Source organism: Bos javanicus, chromosome 22, assembly GCF_032452875.1.
Source record: "Bos javanicus breed banteng chromosome 22, ARS-OSU_banteng_1.0, whole genome shotgun sequence".
Lineage (NCBI taxonomy): Eukaryota > Metazoa > Chordata > Mammalia > Artiodactyla > Bovidae > Bos > Bos javanicus.
The window spans coordinates 32,704,664-32,722,048 of NC_083889.1; the positions used below are offsets into that span (position 1 = coordinate 32,704,664).

The 17,385-nt window shown below is 42.0% G+C and overlaps 1 protein-coding gene across 1 annotated transcript in view; it reads left to right on the forward strand.

Annotated features, from left to right (window-relative positions):
- The window catches only part of TAFA4 (TAFA chemokine like family member 4), a 175,179-nt gene that overhangs the window by 48,604 nt on the left and 109,190 nt on the right, over positions 1-17,385 (forward strand). The window contains exon 3 of the mRNA XM_061396436.1: positions 3,877-3,992. Coding sequence (XP_061252420.1) covers positions 3,877-3,992 — 116 coding nt within the window. The remainder of the gene's footprint in view (positions 1-3,876; positions 3,993-17,385) is intronic.

Below are 17,385 nucleotides of genomic sequence, written 5' to 3' on the forward strand. Positions count from 1 at the left end.
GTCACCCAGTAGAAGTGAAAAGAATGGTGCTGAGGGCAGAGCAGGCCCAGGCTGGGCTAGGGTTTATATTTGAAGTCTCTTCCCATCACATTTTAATGAGCGTGCTGCCCTACCCAGCATCCCCTTCAGGAATGAAGGATTCATGCCCTCAACTATTGGAAGAATTGTAGAAGATGGCCTACAGCGTCTTTGAATTGTCTGCAATCCAAAGAGCCTCCTTGCCTGAGATGATTTTCCCTGATGTTCAGGTGTAAAGGCCTGACCCCTCACCACAGTTTGGGACCATGGAGAAGGGGCATCTCAGCTGTGTAGTTTGTTCAGTCACTCGTGTCTGACTCTTTGCAACCTCATGGACTGCAGCACGCCAGGCTTCCCTGTCCTTCACCATTTCCCGGAATTTGCTCAAACTCATGCTCATTAAGTCCTTGATGCCATCAAACCATCTCATCCTCTGTCTTCCCCTTCTCCTCCTGCCTTCAGTCTCACCCAGCATCAAGGTCTTTTCCAGTGAGTCAGTTCTTCGCATCAGGTGACCAGAGTATTCTGGAGCTTCAGCATCAGTCCTTCCATTGAATATTCAGGGTTGATTTCCTTTAGGATTGACTGGTTTGATCTGAGCTTTGGAACTTTCCAGAGGGTTATCTGAGGCCTTTTCCTCTTTCTGTCTTTCCTTCTTCTTGTCCCTCCCCTTTCACAGGTGATACTCCCTAGAGCACTCCTTAAGTCATCCGCTGATTATTACTAAGTCCAAGATTACTAAGACTTCTATCTTACAGTTGACTTCCTAGGGTACCCAGCATTTGGGACTCAGATCATCTCAGACATACTCTCCCAGTTTTGTTAACTCCATCCAGACAGGTTTAGGACTTGCGGTGACTGATAAACACATGGAAACTGAACTTCACTGGTAAATTAGGTGGGACAGATTATAGCTCATCTGATAGACTTCATCTGAATTTGGAGACTCTAAATCAGGTGGAACACTGTGGTTAGAGGCAGAGGAGCCAACGCATGAAGCAGGAAAAAGTGGAGGATAGAAGAGTGAAGAGGCCTTTGGAGACCTATTGTTTTAAACTGTTCAATTTGGCAGTGTTTATTACATGGCAGTAGAAAGCTAGTACTCCATTCATCTGATTCCTTAAAATTTTCCTTTTTTGGGCCACTGATTGCTACAAACCAGAAGTTAGGGTACCCGATCCAGTTTGCAAATGTGTTTTATTTGATCTGCACTCTGTTTTTAAAACAAAACAAGTGGAACCCCTTGCTGACTCAAAGTGTGCAGACGGTGTATCAGAAAGCAGCTTCTCTTGAAAAGTCATTCCTGGCGTTGCCTTGGAGCAGCTGCCCCTAGGCAGGACTCTACCTTCCTTACTACTCTCCAGTGCCTTGGGCCCAGCCAGCCTATACTTTTATTGGGAGATATTTGAAATTTAACCCCTGGGTAAGAGGGATAAGCCTTTGTAACAGTTAGATTAATAATGGATACTGGAGTTAACAACTGGAATTTTAAAATATGGGAGGGGGGACAGAGGACCTCATTCAAAAACTCAGTATATATAGAATTCTGAACCTCCATGCTTTCCCTGTTGAGTAATAAATTAATAATCAATTTTCTGAAGTGAAAATGTAATTACATACTAGCACCTCAAGCTCACATAGACTCGCACATATTCTTTGCCACCTTTTGAGCTGATTCCAGGGTTTCTGCCCACCGTGCATGGAGGCTGAGGTGGGGGAGACGGAGGACATGCTTTGCAAAATTAAGGTGCACGCAGGTCTTTCAAAGCAGAGGCACCTAGTGTTCCTGTCAGTTTCAAGGGCTTGGAATTTCCAAGGCCAAGGGCAAAATGATGTCAAGCTTTGAAGCTTGACATCAAAAGGGACTTGTCTCAAGTCCCTTTTGCCACCATGGTCTTCAAAGATAATCTTAGAATCTTGTATTACTGTGGTTGTTTCAGAGTCATACTGAATCTCAAACCAGTGGCAGTACAAGATCTTTCAACAAGATCTGTGTGACTACTTTGTGAGAGGCTAGTGCCTGCTCCTGGGAGTGTGGTGTGGCCACCGGGTCCCCAAGGCTGCACTTCCTCTTGAGCACAGAGTCAGGGTTCTGGTTGAGACCCCATGGGGTTGGCAGTCATGGGCTTGTTAGGCCCTTTCTTCAGGATTTCCTCAGAAGCTTTGCCTGTAGTGTTACTCAAACAGGAATCCACAGGCCATGTCTTTATCATCTGCCCATGGGTGTTTATACATCTTGTATATGAAAAGGGAGTTCCTTTGATCCTCTGTGGTGGATCTATTATCCCTGAAGCCAGGCAGAACCCAGTGTTACTGGAGTTTCAAATGCCCAGAGCTTGGACTTCCATTTGAAAAAGTTAATTAAAAAAAGAGCAAACTAAAGTTAATCTAGTGCTGCTGCTGCTGCTGCTAAGTCACTTCAGTCGTGTCCGACTCTGTGCGACGCCATAGACAGCAGCCCACCAGGCTCCCCCATCCCTGGGATTCTCCAGGCAAGAACACTGGAGTGGGTTGCCATTTCCTTCTCCAGTGCATGAAAGAGAAAAGTGAAAGGGAAGTCGCTCAGTCGTGTCTGACTCTTCGCAACCCCGTGGACTGCAGCCTACCAGGCGCAGAAAGTTAGGGAAGAAAGTAGAATGCATATTAGCTATTTTCTTTTTATTTACTTTTTTTTTGGAAAGGGAAGTGTTTTAGAATAGACCACACAGCCGCATTTGTAAACTGAATTGTCTTTGAGCAGCTGTTTGGATACTGTCCATTCATATGAAGTGAGGTATATTTTCCCAGTTTTTATTGAGATGTAATTGATTCATAACACTGTGTATGTTTGAGGTGTGCATTGTATTGATCCAATATGTTTATCAGCTGCAAAATGATTCCCACCATAGTATCAGCTACCACCTTCTTACTGTCGCAGTTACTGTTTCTTTCTTGTGATGAGAACATTTAAGATCTACCCTCTTAGAACGTTCAAGTATATGGGACAGTGTTATTAGATGAGCTGTAATCACCATGCTGAACATTAGATCCCCAAACTTGTTAATCACGTCACTGGGAGATTTGACCATTGACTAAATTTCCCTCACCCTCAACCCTTGCTGACCACTGTGCTACGTAATCTGTTTCTCAGAATTTGTCTTTTTTAGATTCTACATAAAAGTGAGATTATGTAGTATTTGTGTTGATCTGACTTATTTCACTTAGCAGCAATGCCCTCAAGGTCCATATGAAATTTTGTTTATGGCAAGATTTCCTTCATTCTCATTGCTGAATAATATTTCATCTTTATCCATGTATCTATTGATATCTGTATGACGTTGTTTATATATTTATCTCTAGTTGCCCATGTTCTCATCAGACTCTGAGATTGGATTAATCCACTATTCAGCCAGTATTCTAGGCCAAAGGGCATTAATATGCAGTCAGAGAAACCAGGGGAAAGTTCTCAGGCCTGGTGTGTGAATTTCTGTGGTTTCTTTCACATGCAGAAACCACATATCTTTTATTTGAATCCTGCTTAAAGTATGTTGCTTTTTAAATTTTGTGCTATAAAATAGTATATAACCCCCATGTTCTATCAGGGCCACTCAGGCTATGCTCTAGGGGTTCATAAATAGACTTCTCACTGAGGCATGTAGCTAACTTGAGAAACTTTTAATTATAAAAGGTGTGTATTGGAAACTGAGTGAATGCACAGTGCATGTAAGGTTCGCTTGGCCTCTGGTCTCTTTGGTGAGGTAGGGGTAGAGGTGCATCACCCAGCATCTTCCTCTGCTCTCCCCACTTTCTAAGGACGGTGTTTGCTCAGAGTCTCTCACCACCCGTCCATCGCTGACCTGCATCCTGCTTTCTCTCCAGGATGAGAGCCTGTGCCAGATCCGTCTTGCTGTCTCACTGGCTCTTTCTGGCCTATGTGTTGATGGTGTGCTGTAAGCTCATGTCTGCCTCCAGCCAGCACCTCCGGGGACACACAGGTAAGCCCTTTAAACTCGTCATGCGCCACTGAGATCAACTAATAAAACTCTTTCAAACGTCAAAGCCCACATTTTAGGCACAGGTAATTGACAGGAGCCTTGACTGGTGTGTAAATAACCAGAGGAAGCATGAAATACAACAGGGTGAAGCAGTTTGATGGTTTGATGCTTAAAGAGATTTGTTCTAGATATCTTTTTAAGATTTCTCCAGGTTTTCCTTTTCCTTTTCCTGGGTACACGTCCATTCTTTGGAAGTGATTTTTCTCAAAGAATCCTGGGAACCCAGCAGTATTTTGTGCTTATATATTCCAGCTTCCTTTGAAGGCAGAACATCTTTATTGATAAACTTGAATGAACACTGAAGGCAGTTTGCACATAATAGGGTTCTTTTAGGAAAAGATGGTGAATGATTTAAAAAGAAAAAAGAAAGGGAAAAAAAATGTCGTGGTAGCTTTTGCCCCAGGACCTAAAATAGAACGTGTTTGAAGTCTTAGAGAAGCACTCTGATACTTTCTAGTGAGACCCATGTCTGTCCTTCGCTTATTTCTAAAGATAGATCAAAATAATCAGTTAAGTATCTCTGTGTGTATTGTGTATTTGTCTTCACCTTTCCCTTTTACATCTACATTTAAAGTGATACAGATTTGAAAACTCCCCAGTGAACTGTGTTTTCCTGAATAATTGATATTTGTCAGCAAACTCGTTACTAAACAATTAATTTACTGTCTATGCTTCAGTAATCAGAGGTGTGGCAGTGCCAGGTATGCTCTGAGTTTTTAGTGAAAGAGTGAAGCTTGAACCCTAAACCGTGTATGTGTCAGAATTGTAAAGTCTGTGCCTAAGAAAGTGTGCTGGTCACATAGCCTTATTCTCAGGTATACAGCAGGTCAAGGTTTCTCGTTAGTTATTCTGATAATTTAGGACTAAGACTTAACTTTAAGCTGAAGTTTTGAAACTCTCTCAGAATTCAATTTTCCTTAAGCGACAGTTTCGAGAAGACAAGAAAAATAATGATTGCAATTTTAATAAATCAGTGTAAAATCGATACCATTTGACTGCTGTGAAAGTGCCCAGGGCTAGTTGGTTATTGTGCTGTGTATCTTTGGGTGAGCTCACTCTCAGGAATAGGGTATTTGAAGTCATCAGTCTAACCTGTTTAATACACATCTCTTTTCTTGGGTTGCAGGTAGAGAGTCAGTGTAGTTCAGAAGCAGAACATTTCAGTGGGGCAGGTTAGCACCAGCACATTTCAGACTTCTCAAAACTGGGTTTGAGATTGTGATCAATAGTGATTAAACCTGAGGGAAACAGGGGCCATGACTAACCCTTCAATTCTTCATCTTTGTTGGCAATCCTCATTCCATACCATAACCTTTTAAATTTGGAAAAGGTGAGACCATAGGGTGTCTGTGTGAAAGTGAAGGTGCAGTTCGATAATAAAATGTGTTATACGTGAGCAAAAAAGAAAAAAAAAATCTGAATTAAATCTAAATTAAGATTAGAATTGTGAACACACGAGATGCAGTATCTTCCCTATAAGCCAAGACTCATCTGTAACAGGGACGGTAAGAAGTCTGAGCAAAGCCTTTGAAAGTTTTGCTCAAGAAATGAAATTTTCATCATGGATTTCTTTCAGTGATTTTATTTGGATTCTTGGTTTTTGGTTTCTTTTTGACTTTCGGGGGATTCTTCCTAATTTTATTTTTGGAATTTAAGTACCTATCATCCCTCATCTTTTTAAATTAATTAATTTATTTTTAATTGGAGGATAATTGCTTTGCAGTGTTGTATTGGTTTCTACCACACATCAACACGAATCAGCCATAGGTACACATACGTCCCTTCCTTCTTGAACCTCCCTCCTACCTTCCACTCCATCCCACCCCTCTAGCTTGTCACAAAGCATCGAGTTGAGCTTCTTGTGTCATACAACAAATGACCACTGGCTATCTACTTTACATATGGTAGTGTATCTTTCCATGCTACACTCTCAATTCATGCACCTTCTCCTCCCCCCACCGTGCCACAAGTCTCCATGTCTGTGTCGCCTTGGCTGCCCTGCAATTAGGTTCATCGGTGCCGTCTTTCTAGATTCCATATGTACGTCTCACCCCTCATCTCAGTAGCCGTCAAAGCAGTCAAGATGGCTCCTGCCCACGGGGAGCTCTGTTCTCTCCCTGGGGCCGCAGGCTATATATGAAGAACCATCTTTGCAGAAGTACAGGCGTGCTTTGTTTTTTTGCTCTTGGCTTCTGGCTTGCACTTTACTGCCTTTTTTTTTTTTTTTGAACAAATCAAATGTTTGTGGCAACCCTTCATCCAGTAGGTCTATCGGCTCCGTTTCTTCCCAACTGCGTTTGCTCTCTTTGTGGGTCTGTGTCCTAGTTTGGTAATCCTTACCCTATTTCAAGCTTTTCCATTATTTATTTGTTATGGTCTGTCTGACCTGTGATCTTTGATGTGACCATTGCAAAAAGATTATGACTTGATGAAGGCTCAGATGATGGTTAGCGTTTGTAGCGATGAAGTATTTTTAAAATTAAGGGATGTGAATTCTATTTTAGACATAATGCTTTTGCACACTTACTAGACTACAGTAACGTAACTTTTATATGCAGAACCGAAAAACTCACGTGTCTTGAGTTATCATGATATTCACTTTATTGAGGTGGTCTGGAAGCACACTGGCAAAGTCCCTGTGATCTGCCCATACCCTTTGTTTAACTGCAGTTGAAGGCTCCTGAACCCTACTGTGAAGTCTTATTCCCTCATGGGTTTCTTAAGCTGTGTCCTTGATGCCTGGAATATAATGGGTGCTAAATGAATATTTATTAATAGGCTGGTTTTGCCTATTTGTCACCATGGAATCAGTTATGTAATTTTCTGCTGGTGCTAAAATTCCAGACAGTAACAGGCAGGTGTGAAAAGATATCCTGTTAACTTTTTGTTGATTATTAGGGTTCTCCAGATAAACATAACCAATAAGATATATATACACACACATAGTGTTGTTTAGTTGCTCAGTTGTGTCTGACTCTTTTGTGACCGCATGGACTGTAGCCTGCCAGGCTCCTCTGCCCATGGGATTTCCCAGGCAGGAATTCTGGAGTGGGTTGCCATTTCATTCTCCAGGGGATCTTCCCCACTCAGGGATCAAACCCACATCTCCTGTTTGGCAGCCAGATTCTTTTAGCACTGAATCACCAGGGAAACCCTGCATATGCATGGTGTACATTGCAGCCTTCCCAAGGCCTGTGGTCCAGGAGCACAGAGGGCAGGAGATAGTCAGTGTCCCAGCTCAGCAGTCAGGGAAAGAACAAATTCCACCTTCTGCTTTTTTCTTCTTTTCCTCAAGCGCTCGGATGAGGCCCACCACAATGGGCCATCATCTTCACTCAGCACCCCAGTTCAAATGCTAACCTCTTCCAGGAACACCTTCACAGACATATTCGGGGGTCATGTTTTGGCAGATATCTAGGTGTCCCCTGGCCCACTCAAGTTGACAATTTCATGTATCTTTCTAGATAGTGTTTTATATAGTCATCTATATTTTCTATATTATTTTACAGATTTATGTATGTATGCACCTATCCTTCCAGAAAAAGGAATGTGTATACTAGTACGTGTGTATGCACAGATATCTCACCCTATACTTTGTTTTGTACCTTGATTTTTTTCCTATTTAACAGTAGAGTTTAAGGGGGCTTCATTTGAGTGCATGCAGATTTATATCCCACTCTGTTGTACAGATGTGCTCTCATTTATTTGATCACTCCCAGTTTTGGTGGACATTTACCTTGTGGTCTGTCGTATTTTCCAAATACATGTCCTGACTGCAGATGAATCTCTAGTAGTGGAATTGTTGAATTAAAGTGTACGTAGATGTATTAGTGGGGCTTCCCAGGTGGCGTTGTTGGTAAAAGAATCCACCTGCCAGTGCAGGAGATGCAGAAGACGCAGGTTTGATCGCTGGGTCAGGAAGATCCCTTGGAGGAAGGCATGGCAACCCACTCTAGTATTCTTACCTGGAGAATCCCACAGACAGAGGAGCCTGTCAAGATACATTCCATGGGGTTGCAAAGAGTTGGACACAACTAAACTTCTGAGCACACATACAGCAAATGTATTAGTGAGAGTGGGTTAATTCCTGTTACACATAGACCAAAGAAATATACATAATGGTTTAAACAAAAGAAGCTGTATTTCTTGCTCGTGAGTGCTGTGTAGGTAACATGTCAGCTGGCTGTCCTCTCCTGTGGCCTTTTTGGAACCACAGGGCATGGAAGCTATACTGTTCTCAGCCTGTGTCCTCGAAGGCTGTCCTGGAGCCATCTTCATTCCAGCCAGCTAGAAGGGGAATGGGTGGGGAGGGTACACCTCGGAGGTGATGATGAACTGGGTTAGAAGCTGGCGGTATCCCTTGACCTGTCTTCTCTTGCTGTTGGCTACAGCTGAGTGCCCACGGCCACACCTTGCTGCAGGGGCTGCTGGGAAACATACCCTAGCTGGGGATCCAGGTCCGAGAGGAGATGATGGTTTTTGGTGAGTGTCCTGCATCCTCTGACAACCGTATTAAGATTTCAGTAGTGCAGGGAGTTTCCTGGTGGTCCAGCAATTGAGTCTGAGCTTCCTCTGTAGGGGACACGGGGTCTATCCCTAGTCTGGGAACTAAGATCCAACATACTGTGCAGCGCAGCCAAAGAGAAAGAAAGATTTTAGTAGTGCCAAGCACGCTCCAAAACTTCCGAACTTAAACTTACAGCAGCAGTAGTAGTAGTATAACTCCCTTTCCCTCACACCCTCATCAGCTCTGGGTGCTATCAGGTCTTACTGATGTGTGAAAATGGTAATGAAAACTACTGTCAGATTGTTTTGACTTGCAGCTCTTTGACTACAGACTCTGTGCTGCGGGACTACTTGTTTTCCTCGGGCTATCCTATCCGTTATCTGTTTTTGTCTTGGCTGTATTGTTTACTTGTCGATTTGTGAGAGTTCTTTATAAATTGAGGACACCAAGTACCTGGACTGTCATTTCCTTGTTTCTTTCTGCCTTTTCTTTGCCCATGGTTCTCGCGAGGCTGTGTGTTCTAGTTGGCTGTGTGTGTTTATGTGTATGAGAGAGAGAGATGAGGAGGGAAATGGCGAAGGGAGGCAGGTGTTGTAAATGTCTCTAATGACCTCACAGTGGCCACGTGGATTTTCTTCCCAGAATTGTGCTCACCTGATGACAAAGTCAAGGGTCAGACTTGAGAAACTCTGGTCAGGTCTTTGAGTGTATCTGAAACAGCCTGAGAGTGGGAGCAAGCTGTAGAGAGTTAACTGTAGAACACAGTGTACTGTGTCCAAAAGGACTCCTGACACCGTCCCAAGAGCTTTGTGGTTTGTGCTGGCCAATTAAAGAAACTGTGGCCCTAGGAAACCCTAGTTGGAAGCTTACTGGATGCTTTTAATGGCTCAGATTAGAACCACTTGTAAAATAAACAAGGAGATATTTTCCAATCCCATCTTCACTCATCCATTTAAGACAGAGCCAGAGGGGAAAAAGGTGGGACCCCATCCCTGATTTGGGCTGATCAGATCAGGTGTTAGGTGTGGGCTGAAGTTCACTTCAGTTCAAGTGTTAGAAAACAAAAATGCACCCAATTTTCGCAGAACAGGGAGTGGGAAACTTTCTTTAAGGCATTGATCATCTTCCACTAGAGTACAGAGGTAGTATCTTTAAGGAATTAGAAAACACAAACGGCCACCTTTGTTGTTTTTTAAAATTCCACCTGACACAGTGATTGAGTAGGAGACCTTGGGGTGGCGAAGAGGCAGACACGACTTAACTGAACAACAACAAAGGAGACCGTGTGGGCGTCTGTAGCCCAGAACCACAGAAGAGGTGCCTGGGGCCAATTGGTAGGTTACATTCTTTTAAAAGGAAGCCAGAGTTAACTCTCTTATTTCTTCAAGGAGCAGTTTGTCCTTTCGTTCCCTGTCCCCCGACCTTTCCCCGCCACTGTACGTAGCATCATTTCCCCACAAGAGGGCAGCACGTGTAATGCTGTGGAAAGATGCTGACGATTTCACAGACTTCAGTCATTTGAAATTAACCATTTAGGGATGTTTGTGACAGTTTCATTCAAGGTTCACGTGATGAGTTTGGGACACAAAACATCCTACATTCTGGAGATTTATCCCCGGGTATATTTTGTTGTTGTTCAGTCGCTCAGTCGTGTCTGTCTCTTTGCGACCCCATGGACTATAGCATGCTAGGCTTCCCTGTCCTTTACGAACAAGCCTAAGAATGAATATTTAGACACTTTAAATTTCCCCTTTGAAGACAGAATCATAGCTGCTTTTCCCATATAGCTGAGAGAGTTGGAAACTTGGGTGCTGCTGGTTTACAGGTTCATTTTAATAGTCCCATTTCTCCAGACAGCTTTAAATATGAATGACTTTGGTCACATTTAATTCCTGCAGATGCCATGGTGCCTAGCTGCTGTTTAATATACTCTGTTTTGGTGTAAAGTCTCCTGTTTAATACATTGTGCCCAGGTGTTAAGGCCCCGAGAAACGAGCACAACTGAGAATGAGGCAGCAGAGCACAAGCAGATCTTCAGGAAAGCATAATCCTGGTTCTGCCACTTCCCAGCTGTGTGACCTTGTCCAAGTCACTTAACCTCTCTGAACTTGCTTCATTATCTGTAAAAATAGAATGATGTACTTGCCTACCTTACGGGATTATTGGACCTACTCAATAAAAAAGTAGGTGAAAGGATTAGTACGTAGTAAACACTCAGTAAATGGTAGCTGTCTTCATGTTTAGAGGCATTTAGAATGAGCAGGAGTCTGGAAACTTTCAAGGAATAATTGGGGGCTCCGTATGGGTGGGAGATATAATCAGTGACATAACGTTTGAAGCTTTATCATGTACAAGAGAAAATGCTTGTTTTTCATTGTTCTAAAGAGCTGACTGTAATGAAGAGAATGTCTTTATGAAGACTGGTGTTTCACTCAACCTTAAGGAAAGAGGAAAGGAATTTCTAACAAGCAGAATTTCACCATGCTGGGGACAGAGCAACCCCAGGGCGTGCTGAGAGTCCTTTTACTTTCTAGGCTTCAGTCAGGTCTTCCGTAGAGGGAGGCACCTCACTGATGGGGAGCTGTGTCAAGAATTGTGACGGGTCTGAGGCTTAACCTTCCTTGCGAGGTCACAGGGCAGCCTGTCGGTTTCCTGGATGCTGGTGGAAGACAAGAGATCCTAGGCCAGAGGCAAGGGGTTTCTTCTTACTGCACAGCAAGTAGCAGGGGTTCAGGTTAGCTCCTGCTCTCCTTTCATATTTGAGCTGGTTACAAAATCTCTTTGGGACTCAGTCTCATCTGGAAAGTGGAGATAATAAACAGTAAAAGTCATCCTTAAGGAGTTGTAAAGAGGAGTCAGTTCCCATCTGGAAAGTGCTAAGAATTGTGTTTGTGTTTTGAATGTTCAATAAATGTTGGTCATCTTTATTGAAAACTGCCTTCTCCTTATGAGGGCATTCCATTTTATAGAGGTTCTGTCATGTTTACATTTATGGAAGTTTAGATTTTCTGGTTTCTCTGTGATACAGGATGATTGCAGAATATGAATGTTGGACTTGGGTGCCTTGTATTGCTTTCAGCTTTGGTTAAATTGTTCGAAAAGTAACTACATCTAAATTTGGGCTCCTGTTTCTGTCCCCTATAACAGCTGAAATCTTATAGGAACCCTGCTGATGATTTTGATTGGAATGACTACTTTAGCCCTCATTTACTGTAAGATATTTCTTTCCAAGATAATACAGATAGTTTTGAAAAATAATTAGTCTGCATTGTCAGAGTTCTGACACGAGGGGGCAGGCAGGGCTTAGAAGAGCTAACAGCAAGAAGCAGTATTGTAGCCTGATGCAGATGTTGTCTAGCAGAAATAGAGCCACGTATGTAATTTTAAATGTTCTATATAACCACATTTAAAAAGTAAAAAGAAACACGTGAAGCAGTAATATATTTTATTTAACCTAATACATCCAAATATGATTATTTCAACCTGTGGCCCAAGCCACATTCTAAGCACTCAGTAGCTACACGTAGCCAGAGGCCAGTGTAATCTGCTTAGTGCAGGGGAATGAACTGAGTCTTAGCATTACTTTCTGAAAGATTAGAGTTATGAGTTATTTGTATTTTCATGGGTCAATCCTAGGGCACAGTGTTTTATCTCCTTTTTGTTCACTTAACTTCTTTTTAAGTTTTTAGTTTTAGGTCTTTATTTTTTTCTTGAATGACTGCTTCTAAATTTAGGTTAAGTACCAGGTAAGTGGGGTGTGTAGCCTTCATAAAGTGTGGAAAAGATGGCTGCATTTCCTGATGAACTGCCTATATGATCATTCCTTGCAAGAGGGTATATTTTTTTAGGAAAAGAAAAATGGCAGGATAGAGTGTGTGTGTGTGTGTGTGAGTGTGTGTGAGTGTGAGTGAGTGAGTGAGTGAGTGAGTGATGGCTTCAGCCATTAAGTCTTAAAGTTAGTCCCTGGAAGTTAATTTTGACCAATAATGGGTATTTATCCACTGGAGTGAAGTCCAACAATATAGATTTAATATAGTTTCTTCTGTAACTGTTTTCATCTTCCTGCCCTGCCCCCAGCGAATGGTTACTTCTTTAACTGTATGGGTATATTTCTATGTAGACAACTCCACAGGAATATCCTCTATTTTATAAGCCAGAAAAGGACTCCGCAATGGCCCCAAAGCCCAAGTTTTGGTAGTAAAGAGGGTATCCATGTGATGATGCTTACTTGATTTCTCTGGGGAGCTTTTACTTAAAAAAAAAAAAAAAAAAACAAACAGAGAGGCTCCACCACAGCTATGTTATATCTGAATCTTGGACGGGGGAGCCCAGGCAACTATATTAGTTAATAGTTTCCTGGTGAGTATCAGAACCACTCATTCAGAAGAAAAAAAATCGGAAGTTTGACTCAAGCTCTTGTCATGCTACAGTTTGATCCCAGTGGTGATGAGTCTCCATTTCAGGCTCACTACACACAATCAGGCTTGAAGAGAGGTCTGTTTGCTCCCTGTAGCAATGACCTCCATCTCCACTTCTTTGGAAGGACTGTGAGAATATTTGGTCATTTCGTACTGGCATGACTGTTCCTGGATGCCAAGAGCTCGTAGCGTGAGGGATTCCACTGACCTCCCTTGGACCCTTCATTATTTTTGTCCAGTGCCATTTGATGGGCTCATCTTAATCTCGGTGTTCAAAAGAAAAAGGAACCAATCATGTGAGGTGTTAATATGTGACTTCTCATCTCAGCTGCAAGTTCAAGTCCCAGTGCCACAGACGAGGTCAGCTTGGCAAAATATCTGACAAATGAGCATGCTTCACATTGGTTTTTGTGGGGAGGAAGGGGTGTTTCACAGAGAGGGGAGTAAAGAATTTCAGGTCCTTAAATAAGCTTGTGAGCCCCCGCAGGTGGCAGAGCAGGCTTTTTTTCCCTGATGCATTTTTGTGCCTTTGAGGCAGAAGAGGCAACCCAAGGCCTTTGAAGAGTTCTCTGGGTAGTTAGGCAAAAGATTCTCTTTACCCTTGAGAAGAAAGCTCCTTTTTCTTTCTTCAAGCCATACCTTTGAACTTACCTAAACAAAGCCTACACTTTGGGGTTTAAAAAGCCCAAGATCTCATCTGAATGTTGGCTTTATCCAAGGAAACCAGAATCTTTTGTATAAAGAAAACAAAATCATGTGGTAAGAACAATCAGGAGGGTAGAGATGGAAAGGGAAGGACAATGAGGTTTTATGTTTTTCTAGGTGTAACTTGAATGCTGGAAATAACTTGGCCTATATGGTGATAGTCATATTATTAAAAGGATGTTCAGAAACCTATTAAAACTTTAATTCACTCTGAGAAGAGAGTGTGTACAATAGTTAAAAACTTTCCCACTCCTTATGCTGTGGGCTGTCAGTGCATATGTCTTGGGGAAAGTCTGAAATCAGACAAAAACTACAGTCAATTTAAACTGGGCTGGGAGGGCCTGACCGGGTGACTCAGTGCTTAAGAATCTGCCTGCAATGCAGGAGACGTGGGTTCAACCCACGTCAGGAAAATCCCCTGGAGGAGGAAATGGCACCCCACTCCAGTATTCTGGCCTGGAAAATCCCACAGAGGAGCCTGGAGAGCTATACTCCATGAGGTCACAAATAGTGGGACACGACTGAGCACACTCGCAGTGTGTTGTGGAACAGGTAGTGAGGGATTCAGAAAGGGAAAGAGTAGATAACTTTGTTTCAGGGAAAAGTAATACGGGCATGAAATAAAATGAAAGAATGACTCTACCAGTGGGGCATCTTTCTATAGTTTGTTACTGACTCTTGCGTAACTACTCGCTAAAAGGCTAGGGGTAAATACCAGCAATCCAGGCAATGTGTATGGCAGGGGAACGTGAACAGTTTGAACTTGGCACAAAGTTAAAGGTGTGTGCCTTCTGCCCTCAAGCCAAACGTAGTTCTAAGCTTTGCTGTTGGGAAAGCATTTGCAAGGCATGGTGGTCCAGGAAGTCATTTCTTTCAAGAGAACCATTGAAAGGCCTGGTTGGATTTGAGATACAGGCATGGATTTATTGCTGTTTGCTCTACCTGACCTTCCCCAGATGTCCTGTAGTCATCTAGCCGATTTCCAAAGTGCCAACCAGTGGAGACCAGTGACTTCAATTTGGAGAGATTCTATGTGTTTGAGCTATTACTAGTCAATCCTATTCAATAGGAAATATTGACTGTATATAAAGCAAGATAGTGGCAAGTAACACTGAATATTTTTCTAGTTAGTGGATGTCTAGAAATTTGAAACATCCACACAATGGCTAGCTCAGCATTTTAGTTGCCAGGTCTGTGTGTGTGTTTATGCTCCAGAAGAAAAATTACGGTGTTTGATCTCTCCAGGTGGGAGCCTGTCTCTTCTACTTGTGCTGATCTTGAGTTTGTTTCCGATGAGCCTGACTTGGTGACTCTTGGCTGTGTGACACGTCAGAACCTGGATTGTTTCTCTAAGTCACTGAAACCTTCAATTGAACCCTATTAATTTTAGAATTTGTGATGATCCTGAAATGATGGGGTTGACATTTACCCATGCTCTGTCTATGAAAGGAGATTTGCTAAGCAAATAAATAGTGTAAACAGTGGGAGCTGTTGAAGTTACCTTTAAAAAATACCAAGTGATTTGAAAGCATTTATTTAACAGGAAATCAAAATGCTTGTGCTTTGGCTCTGTGAAGCCCTAGCTGTGTGAGTTATTGAAAAAGTTATTCAGTCTCTCTGGCAATGGGACTGCACCCTCTATCTCAATGTTTTTTCATGAGGTTTAAATTAAATAGTGCAGAGTTGGGTATTACATTGAGAACTTAATGTATTTTTAAACAGCTTTATTGAGATATAATTGACATGCAGTAAACTTTGTATAAGTGTGCAATTTGGTAACTTTTAGCATACATAATGTATAGGTATATATATGTACACACACACACCCACACACACACACCCATGAAAACAATCTTGATGATCAAAATAATGAATATACCCATTACCCCTGAAAGTTTTCTTGTGCCCCTTTGTAATCAATCCCTCTTGCCCCTACCTGTACCATTGCCAGGCAACCACTGATCTGTTTTGCCATTATAGATGAGTTTTCATTGCCTGAAATCGTGTTGAAGTAAAACCATACAGGATCTATTCTTTTTTTGCTTGATTTCTTCTTCATAGTTGCTGTGTGGTTTATGTGGGGTGTCATATGCATCAGTAGCTCATTTCTTTTCTTCATTTTTATTGGAGTATAGTTGCTTTACAATACTGTGTTTCTTCCTGCTGTACAGCAAAGTGAATCACCTATACATACATACATACATACATACATACATACATACATATATATATATATATCCACTCTATTTTGGATTTCCTTTCCATGTAGGTCACTACAGAGCATTAAAAAAATCATTTTGTTTATTTATTTTTGGCTGTGCTGGGTCTTGCTCTGCAGGCTTTTGTCTAGCTGCAGTGAGTGGGGTTTTTTCTCTAGTTGCAGTGCAGGGTTTCTCACTGTGGTGGCTTCTCTTGTTAGGGAGCAAGGGCTGTAGGGCACATGGGCTTCAGCAGTTGGGGCTCCTGGGCTCTAGCGCAGAGGCTCAATAGTTATGGCACATGGGCTTAGTTGCTTCATGGCACGTGGGATCTTCTGGGATCGGGGATCGAACCTGTGTCTCCTGCATTGGCAGGTGGATTCTTTACCACTGAGCCACCAGGGAAGCCCACTGTAGAGCTGAGTAGAGTTCCCTGAGCTATACAGTAGGTTCTCATTAGTTATCTATTTCATACATAGGAGTGTATTTACGTCAATCCTCATCTCCCAATTCATCGCATCCCTGTTTCCCCTGTTGGTGTCCATACGTTTGTCCTCAAAGTAGCTCATCTTATTGCTGAATAGTAGCCCATCCTGTGTCACACACTGTTTATCCATTCACCTGTTGGTGGACATTTGAGGGTGTTCCCAGTTTGGACTATTACAAGTAGGGGTGTTAGGAACATTTCTTACAAGTGCTTACATGAACATATGCTTTTATTTCTCCTAAGGAAGTTCCTAGGGAACAGAATGGCTGGTTCATATGGTAGATGTATGATTGACTTTTCAAGAAACTGTCAAACTGTTCTCCGGTGTGGTTGTACCAGCTCACAGTCCTCCCAGCAGAGTAAGAGAGTCTTAGTTCCTTCACATTCTTGTCAGCACTTGGCATGGTCTGTATTTTTAATTTTAGCCCATTTACTAGGTGAGTAGTGATATCACATGATGGTTTTAATTTGCATTTCCCTTATGACCAGTGACATTGTGCATCTTTTTGTTTGCTTTTCTGTATATCTGTGAAGTGTATATTCAAATCATTTGCCCATTTTTTAGAAAGTTGGGTTATTTTCTTAATATTGAATTTTGAGAACTCTTTACATATTCTCAATACAATTCCTTCATCAGATAAGTGAATTGCAAATATTTCCCTTGAGTCTGTTCATTCTCATAACAGTGTCTTTTGAAAAGCAGTTTTTTGTTTTGATGAGATTCTGTTTACCAGTTTGTTCTTTTAGCTACCATGCTTTTGATATCTTTTGCTTCTAACTCAAGGTCACAAAGCTTGCTTTCTATGAAATGGTTTAATTTTAGTCTTGATGTTTAGGTCTGTGATTCATTTCTGTAGATGATGTACTTGAATGCATTTTGAGTAGGTAAGAAAATACTGCTCATTATAAATTCTCCTCCTGTTACCTAGGTGAAGTTGCTGAGAGTACTTGAACATAATCATAGATTTCTTTTCAAAAGACTTAGGCATTTTAGTAAGCTAGACTGATAGTCCCACAC